The 12516-nt window shown below is 43.3% G+C and overlaps 1 protein-coding gene across 5 annotated transcripts in view; it reads left to right on the forward strand.

Annotated features, from left to right (window-relative positions):
• Positions 1-12217, forward strand: part of coasy (CoA synthase) — a 126489-nt gene extending 114272 nt beyond the window's left edge. For all 5 annotated transcript variants that reach the window (XM_043721572.1, XM_043721569.1, XM_043721573.1 and 2 more), the window contains 3 exons: positions 5849-5946; positions 7030-7176; positions 11701-12217. In XM_043721572.1, coding sequence (XP_043577507.1) covers positions 5849-5946; positions 7030-7176; positions 11701-11754 — 299 coding nt within the window. In that variant the 3' untranslated portion in view covers positions 11755-12217. The remainder of the gene's footprint in view (positions 1-5848; positions 5947-7029; positions 7177-11700) is intronic.
• The last annotated feature ends 299 nt before the right edge of the window (positions 12218-12516 follow it).

Here is a 12516-nt window from a genome sequence, read left to right on the forward strand (position 1 = left end):
AGAATACTGCTTCTTGTGCATTGGCTGCAGTATTTTACATTGTTCCCTGGAATATCCCCAGCTCATGGAACCCTACACTCTCCTAGTAAAGTGTCCCTGCCAGCCACAGTTGTGGCAGGATTGTTACATTCTATTCTCGCCTCCATTCTGGTAGGCTGTTTGTCAGGTCAAGCCTTTATTGCAGGAGCTTCTGCATCCTGCACCCCACTAGCCCATTCAACTAGGGTGTCATAATCCTGGGTCATTATTACTCCCATTTTCAGGGTGGCTTGGTGGGCGCTGGAGATCCCACCTTTAAGAGCTTGGATGAATGCCCGGTCCCCCTGATCTGGGTTTGCTTGACCTGAGCATTCCTGATAGACTCTAAATAATCATTCCTCATATTCAGGGGCTCCTTCTCCTTTGGGTTGCTTAGGGTGGTCATGATCTTGCTCCAATCCATGGGAGCATTTCCTAGCCCCCTCTGGATTTTTTCTTTAAAGTCGGTGAATGGGGCCTGCTGGGCATCTATCTCAGCTGTGAGGGCGATGGCATGTGTCCACCGTCGTCCCGTAAAGTCTCTGACTGCTGTGGCATTGGGTCTGCCAGCTACCTGCCTCCACTTGTCTGCTGGGCAAGTTGCCCGGACCAGCTGGTGTATGTCCTTCAGATGTAGTTAGTGCCCTACCATACAATATCCAGTTCTTTCCAGAGCTGGATACTGTATTTGCGCTCCAGAGCTGTGATTTGCTCAGGGAGGCCATAATCTGTTGCCACTCCCCTGGGTGAATGGTTTATACTTTGCTTTGGTTTGTGATTCTGTCCCTTCTCTGTAACGGGTGCAAAGTTATACTTTTACATGGTTTGTCCAACAGAGGGAGCAGTTGGTCCCTGCTGGACAGTTTCATAGGAGGGCGTGTTCTTTCTAATGTGAATTCTCGATCCTTTTATCCTGTTCTCCAACTCTTTAACTTGTTCCTGGTCTACTCGTGGAGGCACTCACTTGTTCAATTAGGCTGGCTAATTGGTATACTAACATAACCCCTATCAATTTAGTTTTATTCCATTTTTGCTTATCTATCCACTCTGTTATGCTAATGTCTGGAATGGGTCCCAGCCACATTTTTTCATTTGCTCTGTCAATCCTTGTATTTCTCAATAAGGGAACCCTGCAGTGCCCCCTTTAAAACTTTGATCTGCCATTTAGCAGATTGTGTACATCTGGATACCACCAACAGTAAAGTGTTCCTAATCAGTGGGGACTTTTCTATCCCCTGGCCAATAATACTGTCCCAGCATCGTCCGTACAGCCATAGCAGCCTCCTAGCAAGGTGTGCTGTCTACCGTTGGGACTTTTCTACCCTCCCGGCCACATCTACTGATCCAACACCTCCCAATAGGCCCAGAAACCACCCTCTAGCCTGGTGTGCTCTCTACCGGTGGGACTCTTTACCCTCGCGGACACCGCCACTGTTCAAGCTCTATCATTCTACCATGGACCGACAGGTATTACAGTTACTCACAATGTGCACGCTTCCCACCTTGGTAACGTGCGCTCCACTGAGGTTTGGCTCTTGGTCCTCACCACATTGGAACTTACAAATACAAACAGCACCCAACTTTTAACTTAAACTCCAACTGGAGTCTGCGTTGTTTGCCCCTACACAGTCCAATGTTACCTGACCACAACTCCTAGTGCCCTCGGTGCCTCAATTCCCATTTCAAATCCTAACCTTCAAGAGGCAGGGGGGCTACCCCTCTTAACAACCGGTTTAGGGCAGAGCTTTTGAGACAGGTATGACATTGTCCTCCGGCTGTTTCAGTACAAGCAGCAGGTTCTTAACAACAGTTAGTACAGTTAAATGCTTATTCTCCACAGAAGTGCACTTAAATATTTTTAACTCCGTAAATCAGACAATACAATCAGTATACCTTTAAACCATGTCCTTGGCCCGGTCTGACTCTTTCTGTTTGTAGGTACAAATTGTCATAGAGTCATAGAGATGTACAGCATGGAAACAGACTCTTCAGTCCAACCTGTCCACGCTGACCAGATATCCCAACCAAATCTAGTCCCACCTGCCAGCACCTGGCCCATATCCCTCCGAACCCTTCCTATTCATATACCCATCCAAATGTCTTTTAAATGTTGCAATTGTACCAGCCTCCACCACTTCCTCTGGCATCTAATTTCATACACGTACCACCCTCTGTGTGAAAAAGTTGCCCCTTAGGTTACCCTGGTCCCCTGATCATGGCCTTCAGCCAGGGCACCAATAATAAGAATCCTGCTCGCAGAACCAATTGTTATGGGAAGAATCACCAGTCTCGGAGTCAGAATCGGGGTTCAATGACAGAGTTTATTGTGCAATGAAATACCAGAGCTCTGGGGAGACAAAGACACCAACAGCACAGTGGTCAGCTGCAATTCTTCTCTTGATCCAGAGCACATGTCAAGATACTCTTATACATTTTGTGATACAATAGGTCAGTGATGAGATTACTGTCTTTGTAATATGCTTTGTTTATGGCAATCATTGTAGAATCGTTGATAGTTTCAATACAGTCATTGTCAGTTCCAGCACAGCCTTTATTAATTTCAGCGCGGTTGTTGTTAGTTTCAAATGCAGACATTGTCAATTTCAATGTCTGCGTGGAAGTCCATTGCTGTAGTAATGGGCACTAATCTCTCTTCCTGAGAAGGATGATTACTGCAGCCCTGTCTATTAGCACTTTGTATTGAGTCCGTCTCAAGCTGTTAGCATTTCTGTCAAATGTGTTGGCTGGATCCAGACACTTTGGCGGGCAGTGCATGTTACTCATTCTCTCCCCCACCCGCATTAAACTAATCAACTAGGTTGTACAGTTGCACCTAAACAGGTGGTTGTGATGAAGGAGCGGCGCTCCGAAAGCTAGTGCTTCCAATTAAACCTGTTGGACTATAACCTGATGATGTGTGATTTTTAACTTTGTATACCCCAGTCCAATACTAGCATCTCCAAATCATGACAACTAGGTTGTGAGTGCTTTGTGCTGACATTCTGGTGGTTTCAGGCAGTGTCTGTATTTCCTCTGCTGTCTCTCTCCATATTGTGGTTCGGCGGCCAACTGATGGCTCAGTGGCCATCTTGTGTGTCCATGTGCCTAGTGTCACCCTGCCTCGTACCATCTCCCACTTCAATGGTAAGTATTGAGATTTGGCAATTTTAGGTTTCAGCAACAAGGAGCAGTGAAAAGGGAAATTTAAGATGGTGATATGTGGTAATATCCTAACTTGACCAGCAGTCAGAATAGAAGCTACAGATCAACACAAGAACAGTTCTTTTCAAATAAACAAATTCTGGTGATCTTTCAATGAAGCATATTTTAAGATCAAAGTCTATAACTGAATAACATCCCTAATCAAATGTTCATCTTTAGATAGTATCAATTTTATTCCTCAATTGTTTTTGATATAAATATAATTATTGTCACTAAATAGACGCTAAATTGATTGCAAGTGATTTGTTAAAACATTACTGGTCCTCACCCTTAACAATTTCTCCCACTTCGTCCAGACCAAAGGGATAGTCATGGGCACCCGTATGGGCCCCAGTTATGCCTGTCTCTTTGTTGGCTATATAGAACAGTCCATCCTCCGTAGTTACACTGGCACCACTCCCCACCTCTTCCTTCGCTACATTGATGACTGTATCGGCGCCACCTCATGCTCCCGCGAGGAGGTTGAGCAATTCATCAACTTCAATACATTCCACCCCGATCTTAAATTCACCTGGACCATCTCTGACACCTCCCTACCCTTCCTGGACCTCTCCATTTCCATTAATGATGACCAACTTGACACTGACATTTTTTACAAACCCACCGACTCCCACAGCTACCTGGATTACACCTCTTCCCACCCTAGTTCCTGCAAAAACGCCATCCCGTATTCCCAATTCCTCCGCCTCCACCATATCTGCTCCCAGGAGGACCAGTTCCACCACAGAACACACCAGATGGCCTCCTTCTTTAGAGACCTCAATTTCCCTTCCCATGTGGTTAAAGATGCCCTCGTCCACATCCCGCACCTCCGCCCTCAAACCCTACCCCTCCAACCATAACAACGACAGAACACCCCCTGGTGCTCCACCCTACCAACCTTCGCATAAACCGCATCATCTGCCAATAATTCCGCCACTTCCAAACGGACACCACCACCAGAGATATATTTCCCTCCTCACCCCTTTCCGCTTTCCACAAAGACCGTTCCCTCAGTGACCACCTGCTCAGGTCCACCCTCCCTAAAAACCCACCCTCCAGTCCTGGCACCTTCCCCTGCCACCGCAGGAATTGCAAATCCTGCGACCACAACTCCTCCCTCACCTCCATCCAAGGCCTCAAAGGAGCCTTCCACATCCATCAAAGTTTTACCTGCACATCCGTTGCTCCCGATGCGGTCTCCTCTACACTGGGGAGACTGGATGCCTCCTCGCAGAGCGCTTTAGGGAACATCTCCATGTCACCCGCACCAATCAACCCCACCGCCCTGTGGCCCAACATTTCAACTCCCCCTCCCACTCTGCCGAGGACATGCAAGTCCTGAGCCTCCTCCACCGCCGCTCCCTCACCACCTGACGCATGGAGTAAGAATGCCTCATCTTCTGCCTCAGAACACTTCAACCCCAGGGCATCAATTCCTGATGAAGGGCTTTTGCCCAAAACGTCGATTTTCCTGCTTCTTGGATGCTGCCTGACCTGCTGTGCTTATCCAGCACCACTCTAATCCAGACTTTGTTAAAACATTGTCTATCCCTTTATTTTGTGTTTCTTTTGTTCACTCATGGAACATGGGCATCATTGGCTGAGCCAGCAATTATCGCCCAGCCCTAGCTGCCTTTGAGAATTTGATTGTGAGTTGCCTTCTTGAATCTGCAGTCCCTATGCTATAGGTACACCCACAATGGCATCAGGGAGAGTATTCTGCAATTTTGACCCAACAAGACTGAAGGAATATTTACAAGTCAAGATGGTGAATGGTTTGGAGGGAACTTACAGGGCTAGTGTTCCCATATATTTGTTGCACTTATCCTTTTAGATGGTGGTGGTCATGGGTTTAGAAGGTGCTGTCTAACAAGCTTTGGTGAATTTCTGCATTGCATCTTTTAGATGGTATACATTGCTACTACTGAGCATCAGTGGTGCAAGAAGTCTATGTTTGTGAATGTGGCCCAATAAAGCAGGCTGCTTTGTCCTGGATGGTGTCAGGCTTCTTGAGTATTGTTGGAGTTGCATCCATCCAGGCAAGTGAGGAAAATGCCATCACACTCCTGACTTATACCTTGTAGATAGTGGACAGGCTTTGAGGAGTCTGAAGGTGAATTACTCGCTGCAAAGCTCCTAGCTTCTGACCTACTTCTGTAGCCACACATTCATTGGCAGGTCCAATTCAGTGTCTGGTCAATAGTAACCCCAGGATATTGAAAGTGGGAGATTCAGTCATGGTAATACCATTGAATATCAAGGGACAATAGTTAGATTATCTGTTATTGGAGATGGTCATTGCCTGGCATTTTTGTGGCTAAAATGTGACTTAACACTTTTCAACCCAAGCCTGGATATTGTCCCAGTCTTTTTGCATTTTAACATGGACAGCTTCACTATCTGAGAAGTACTGAATGATGCTGAACATTGTGTAATTATTGGCGAATATCCCCAGTTCTGATCTTATGATGGAGGGAAGATCATTGATCAACGAGCTGATGGTGATTTGGTCTAGGATACTACCCTCATGAACTCCTGCAAAATTGCACCAATGGGGATTGAACTAGGTTGATTTGTGCACCATCTAAGTCTGAATTTCTTAATGTTACTTTGTCTTTCTTTTCAGGTAAAGCTATCTGTGTGGTGGATGCCGCAGTCTTGCTGGAAGCTGGATGGATTGATATGGTTCATGAGGTTTGGCTGCTTCTAATGCCTGAGGAGGAGGTGGGTTCTGTACATCTGAGTACATCTATTAGTGAATATAAAGCATTTCTCAAGATAACTGATAACTCAAGTGTTTAACATAGTTTAATATTCCTACTGTTTTACACTGGATAAGTTCAATAACTTTATTAAGTGTACACAGACTTAATTTGAAGGTCTTTGTAATTTGTTAGCAATGTAGTCTTCTTGATTTGTCTGATTTTTGCTGGTTTCTGTTTATGCCAGATTTAGGGTGAAAGCTGAACGGTGAGCTACTGAGAGAGTATAAAGTATTGCTCTGCTTGACATTTGGTGTTTTTGCAGTTCTGTCCTGATAAATATAGGTTTATGGTGAGATGGGAAAGGTTTAAAAAGGATCTGAGGGGTAACTTTTTATTGCAGAGGGTGATGCATACATGGAACATGCTGCCAGAGGAAGTGGTGGTGGTGGGTACAATTATAACATTTAAAAGGCATCTGGATGGGTATATGAATAGAAAGAGTTTAGAAAGAAATGGGCCAAATGCTGGCAAATGAAACTAGGTCAGATTGGGATGTTCAGTTGGGCTGAAGGGTCTGTTTCTGTGCTGAGTGACTAACTGCAAGAGAGCAAAACATTCGACTTCTTGAAAGCAACATCTCAGTTGCAAAGTGATGGAGAAATTTAGGTCTAGCAGCATTCGTGGAGATAGAAGCAGAGTTAACATTTCAAGTCTAAAATGACTTTCCTTTGGAACTTCATCAAGTTTCTGCAGCAGTTTTGTTCTCATGAAGCAATAATCAAATGCTTTTTACCAGTCAGAAAAAAAACTAAGAAATAAGTGGTGTAATATTATTGGTATGGATCATGATGTCTCTTGTTAGTATTATGCAACTTGAGTAACATTGCTCCTTATAAACTTTGGAATAGTGGAAACTATGAGAATGATATATTGTTTTAAGACTATAGAGGAGCTTTTCAGGCTGTGTTAATTATGACTCTAGTTGTTGAGAAAAGATGCAACCTAACGCTCTTTGAGCTGCACTTGCTAAATGTATTCTTTGTTGTCCAGAGCTGTGATTATGGTAATCCTAAAAATGAAATCCTCTTTTCCGATATGCTAGGCGCTCAAAAGGATAGTATCAAGAGATAAGCTGAGTGAAAACGAGGCAAAAAAGCGACTTGCAAGCCAGTGGTCAGATGCTCAACGGTTACGATATGCCAATGTAGTCCTGTGTACACTATGGGAGCCTGACATTACAGAAAAACAGGTTGGATTAGTTAATATTTGACAGCTATCCACTTTGTATCATTGTTTTAATCATCTTTTTGTAAATACTGAACAGGAGCTGGCACAACAATTGTGACTCAGAATATGTGGAAATCTGAAATATGAAGACAGCAGCTCAACTCTGAGAGCTCTTGACTCAGGATTACTTTTAATTCATTAATAGCAAGTGAGAATCACTAATTAGGTCAGCATTTATGGCCCATCCCTAATAATTATCCAAAGGGAAATTAAGAATCAACCACTTTGCTGTTGTCTGGAGTCATATGTAGGTCAGACGAGGTAAGAATAGCAGATTTCCTATCCTAAAGGGCATCAACGAAGCAAATGGTCTTTACAACAATTAGCAGTGATTACCTGGTTGCCATTAAAAGCTCATTTTTAATTACAGTTTTTTTCATCAAATTCAAATTTCACCATCTACCACAGTTGGTTTCAAACCCACATCACCAGAACAATTTAACCTTCAGTTGTGGATTACTAATCCAATGGCATTACTAATAAGTCTCTGCTCCTTGCTGGAGGTGGTGGTGGTGGTGAACTACCTTCTTGAACCGTTGCAGCCTTGGGGTTTAGGAACCTTTACAGCATTGATCGAAAGGAGTTCTTGGATTTTAACCCAGCTGTAGTGAAGGAATGTTGATATACTTTCACGCAGGATTGTGTGTCTTGGAGGGGATCTTGCAAGTGTTGGTGTTCGAATGAGACTGCTGCCCTTGCAGGTTTAGAAGCTGCTGTTGGAGGAGCCTTGATGAGTTACTGCAGTGAATTTTGTAATTGGTACAAACTGCTGCCACTGTGCAATAATGATGAATAGAGTGGATGGGTTTTTAATCAAGTGGGTTCCTCTTCCTGGATAGTTTTGAATTTTTTGAGTTTTACTGGAGTTACACTCATCCAGACAGGTGGATGGTATTTCATTCCACACCTAACCAGTGCCTTATAGATGGTGAACAGGCTTTCGGGAGTTCAGAGGTGAATTACTTGGCACGGAATTCCGAGCCTCTGCCTTCCTTTTGTTAGATATTGCTCAGCATTTGCGTGATGCAAATGTTACTGCTGTTCATTAGCCCAAGTGTAAATATTGTCCAGATTTTGTTGTTGATGGACACTGTCTGCTTCAGTATATGAGAAGTCACAACTGGTGCTAAACATCCTGCAGTCTTCAACAAAGATCTCACTTCTGACCTCACAGTAGCGAGAAGGTCATTGATGAAGCAGCTGAAGGTGGTTAGGCCCAGGACACTACCCTGAGGAACTTCTGGAATTGCGATGACTGACCTCCAACAACCACATCAATCTTTTGTGCTATGCTAAGTATGATTTCAACCAGCAATGAATTTTCCCATGATTCCCATGCACTGCAGTTTTACAAGGGCTCCTAAAGCAAACAGGACTTCTGCACACCCCGCAGAATTATATTTGCTTATATTATCTCTCCTTGTTCTTACTACCAAAATGCTAATTGATGGGCTTAAGAATAATGCTGTACGTTCAGCTATTGTGGTAGAGTAAGAGTTTCCTGAAAGACATAATCTGATCAAATCCTCCTGACATTCAGAAGCATTATACAACTGCATTTCCCATTATCAACGTCTGGGGGGCTACTTTGATCTGTAACTGAAGCGGACTAACCACATAAATAGTGGTTACAAGGGGCTAAAAATACTGCACTGAGTAACTCATCTCCTGACTCCCCAAACCATGTCCATCATCTACAAGGCATAAGTCAGGAGTGTGATGCAATACTCCTGGATAAATGCAGCTCCAACAACATTCAAGAAGCTTGATGCCATCCAAGGCAAACCAGAAACAAAATCAGAAATTACTGGAAAAACTTACCAGGTCTGGTGGCACCTGTGGAGAGAAATTAGAGTTAATGTTTCAGGTCCAGTGTTCCTTCTCTGAACCAGATTTGAAGCAGTTCTACAATCCACTTGGTTGGCACCATATCCACAAACACTAGCTCGAACACTCAGCAGCAACAGCACGTATCATCCACAAGATACACTGCAGAAATTCAGCAAGGATCCTTAAATACCACCTTCCAAAGCCATGGTCACTACAATGGACGGCATGGTGGCACAGTGGTTAGCACTGCAGCCTCACAGCGCCAGAGACCCGGGTTCAATTCCCGCCTCAGGCGACTCTGTGTGGAGTTTGCACATTCTCCCCATGTCTGCGTGGATTTCCTCCGGGTGCTCTGGTTTCCTCCCACAATCCAAAAATGTGCAGGTTAGGTGAATTGGCCATGCTAAATTGCCCGTAGTGTTAGGTGAAGGGGTAAATGTGGGGGAATGGATCTGGGTGGGTTGCGCTTCGGTGGGTCGGTGTGGACTTGTTGGGCCGAAGGGCCTGTTTCCACACTGTAATCTAATCTAATCTAATCTACTATCTAGAAGAACATCAGATATATATGAACACCACCACCTGCAGGTTCCACTCCAAGCCACCACCATTCTGACTTGGAAATATATCACTGTTCTTCCATTGTCACTGGGTCAAAATCCTGGAATTCCCTTCCTAACAGCATTGTTGGTCTATCTACAGTACGTGAACTACAGCGGTTCTAGAAATCAGCTCACCACCTTCTCAGGGCAAGTAAGGATGGGTAATAAATTCTGGCCAGCCAACATCCACATATCACGAGTGAATTTTTAAAAATATTTTTGTCCAATAACATGTTTGTTTGCCAAATTTTTTCAACTAAATATGTTATAATAATGACCTGCAAACAAGTAATACTGAGCAAATAATAAAATAGCACCTGTGGGGAGAGAAGCAGAGTCAATGTTTCAGATCAATTGCTTTTTATCAGGACTAGAAAATGTTAGGAACTTTTCAGTCAATACGGAGGTCGAGAGGAAAGAATAAAAGGTGGATAGGGTGAATACAATCTGAAATGGTTGAACTCTGTGTTGAATTATAAATGTTATAAAATGCTTAATCAATAGATTAGACTGAGTTCTTTGAACTTCCACTTCATTAGAATAGTGTCAGAGAGGTGGCAAGAGGTAGAGAATTGAAATAAGAAAGAACTAGAAACAAAGGCACACTTGCGGATTGAGGAGATGTTTCACAAAACAGTCATCCATTCTGTGCTTGGTACTTTTTGCTTAGAGTAGCCCATGTAGTGAGTAGTAAATAGAGCACAGGAGAAAGTGAGGACTGCAGATGCTGGAGATCAGAGTCGAAAAGTGTGGTGCTAGAAAAGCACAGCCGATCAGACAGTACCTGAGGAGCAGGAGAGTCAACGTTTCAAGCATGAGCTCTTCATCAGGAGCTTATGCTCGAAATGTCAACTCTCCTGCTCCTCAGATGCAGCCTGAATGACTGTGCTTTTCCAGCACCACACTTTTTGACAATAACCAGAGTATGTCAAATTCAAAAATGTACAGGTGTCCTTCACAATAAAGGAGTGTTTAGAATCTTGGACAGTGGAAAGGGAGAGGTTTAAAAACCAAGTATGACATTTTCTGCACTTGCACAGGAAGGTACTGTGGACAGGGAGGGAGTAATTGAAGAGTCAGTCAGTGTGTAATGGGGGAGCAATCCTTTTGGAATGCTAAAAGGAGAGAAAATATGCTTGGTGCCAGTCAACAGCAGTTGGCTAAAATGGCAATAAATGATCAGCTGTTAGGGGAGGCTGGCAGGGTGGAACCCAAGGACAAGGAAAATCCTTTTATGGTTATTGAATGGAGGAGAAAGGTAAGAAATGCTGAAAATGATCTCTGGTACATTCAAGGGCAGTGTCACTGGAGAGAGAATCCTTGGTCAAGAATAAAGAAAAGCCTTTTGAAAAAAATGACATACCATGTGGTAATATCAGAACTGATGCAACAGAGATTGAGAAACTGGGAAAATGTATTAGACTCCATTCAGGAAGTAGGATGGGAATAGTTGTAATCAAAATAGCTGTGCAAATCAGTGGAGTTGCAATGAATATTGGTTGATAGCAAAGTTCCCTTTAGTTTTTGTTGCTGCACAGACCATACGTTTTTAGAAGTTAATAAAATAATGAGGGGTATAGATGGAGTTAATGGTAGATGTCTTTTCCTTAGGATGGGGGAGTTTCAAGACTGGGGGCACATTGTAAAGTGAGAGGAGAGAGATTTAAGAAAGAATGAAGGGCAATTTTTTTTACTTCCTCAGGAAGTGGTGAGTGTGGATACAATTACAATTTTTAAAAGACATTTGGATAAGTACATGAATAGGAAAGGTTTGGAGGGATTTGACTAGGAATAGGCAGATGAGACTAGTTTAGTTTGGGATTATGTTCAGCATGAACTGTTTGGTCCGGAAGATCTGTTTCCGTGCTGTATGACTCTGAGAACCAAAGCAAAGTGGTTGACGTGTGCAGAACTTCCCAGTAGCTGTGCAGCTTAGAGAGAACGTTGGTTGACAGCCTATTCCCTAAAGTAGTGATAGAGAAGTTGAGGTAGATAGGGAAGAAACAAAATCCGTTTGAACATTGATCTTACCATTTGTTTTCTTTGTATATTTTTAGGTCCAAAAGGCTTGGCAACTCCTTCAAAAGCGTAGACCTTTCTTAACATCTTAATGAGTCCAAAGATCTGAGTCTTTTGTTTTTGTAATAATTTAGAACGTGTATTGAAAAAATGTTAATTAGACTGACCCAATTCTAAATATTTTTGTACTTGTGTATGTGATGTAACAATGGCACTTCAAATCATTAGCAATAGATCAATCTGAAGATACTTTGTAATTTCAAAAATCTGTTTCCATTCTCATAACACAATGAATATGCACATAAGTAGGCAATTTGGCCCTTTCAGCTTGTTCACCATTCAGTAAGATCAGAGGTGACTGACTGCAATTTTACTGTCCCTTGATTTCCTTGGTATCCAAACATATATCCATCTCTGCCTTCAATATACTCACAACTGAATATCTGCAATTCCACTGGAATACTGAACTCTAAAGATGCACAATGCTTTGAGTGAATTGTTGTGGTTCTGTTTGCCGAGCTGGGCATTTGTGTTGCAGACATTTCGTCCCCTGTCTAGGTGACATCCTCAGTGCTTGGGAGCCTCCTGTGAAGCGCTTCTGTGATGTTTCCTCCGGCATTTATAGTGATTTGTATCTGCCGCTTCCGGTTGTCAGTTCCAGCTGTCCGCTGCAGTGGCCGGTATATTGGGTCCAGGTCGATGTGCTTATTGATTGAATCTGTGGATGAGTGCCATGCCACTGGAATTCCCTGGCTGTTCTCTGTTTGGCTTGTCTTATAATAGTAATGTTGTCCCAGTCGAACTCATGTTGCTTGTCATCTGAGAATGTGGCTATTAAGGAGAGCTGGTCCTGT

Source organism: Chiloscyllium plagiosum, chromosome 31 (assembly GCF_004010195.1).
Source record: "Chiloscyllium plagiosum isolate BGI_BamShark_2017 chromosome 31, ASM401019v2, whole genome shotgun sequence".
NCBI lineage: Eukaryota > Metazoa > Chordata > Chondrichthyes > Orectolobiformes > Hemiscylliidae > Chiloscyllium > Chiloscyllium plagiosum.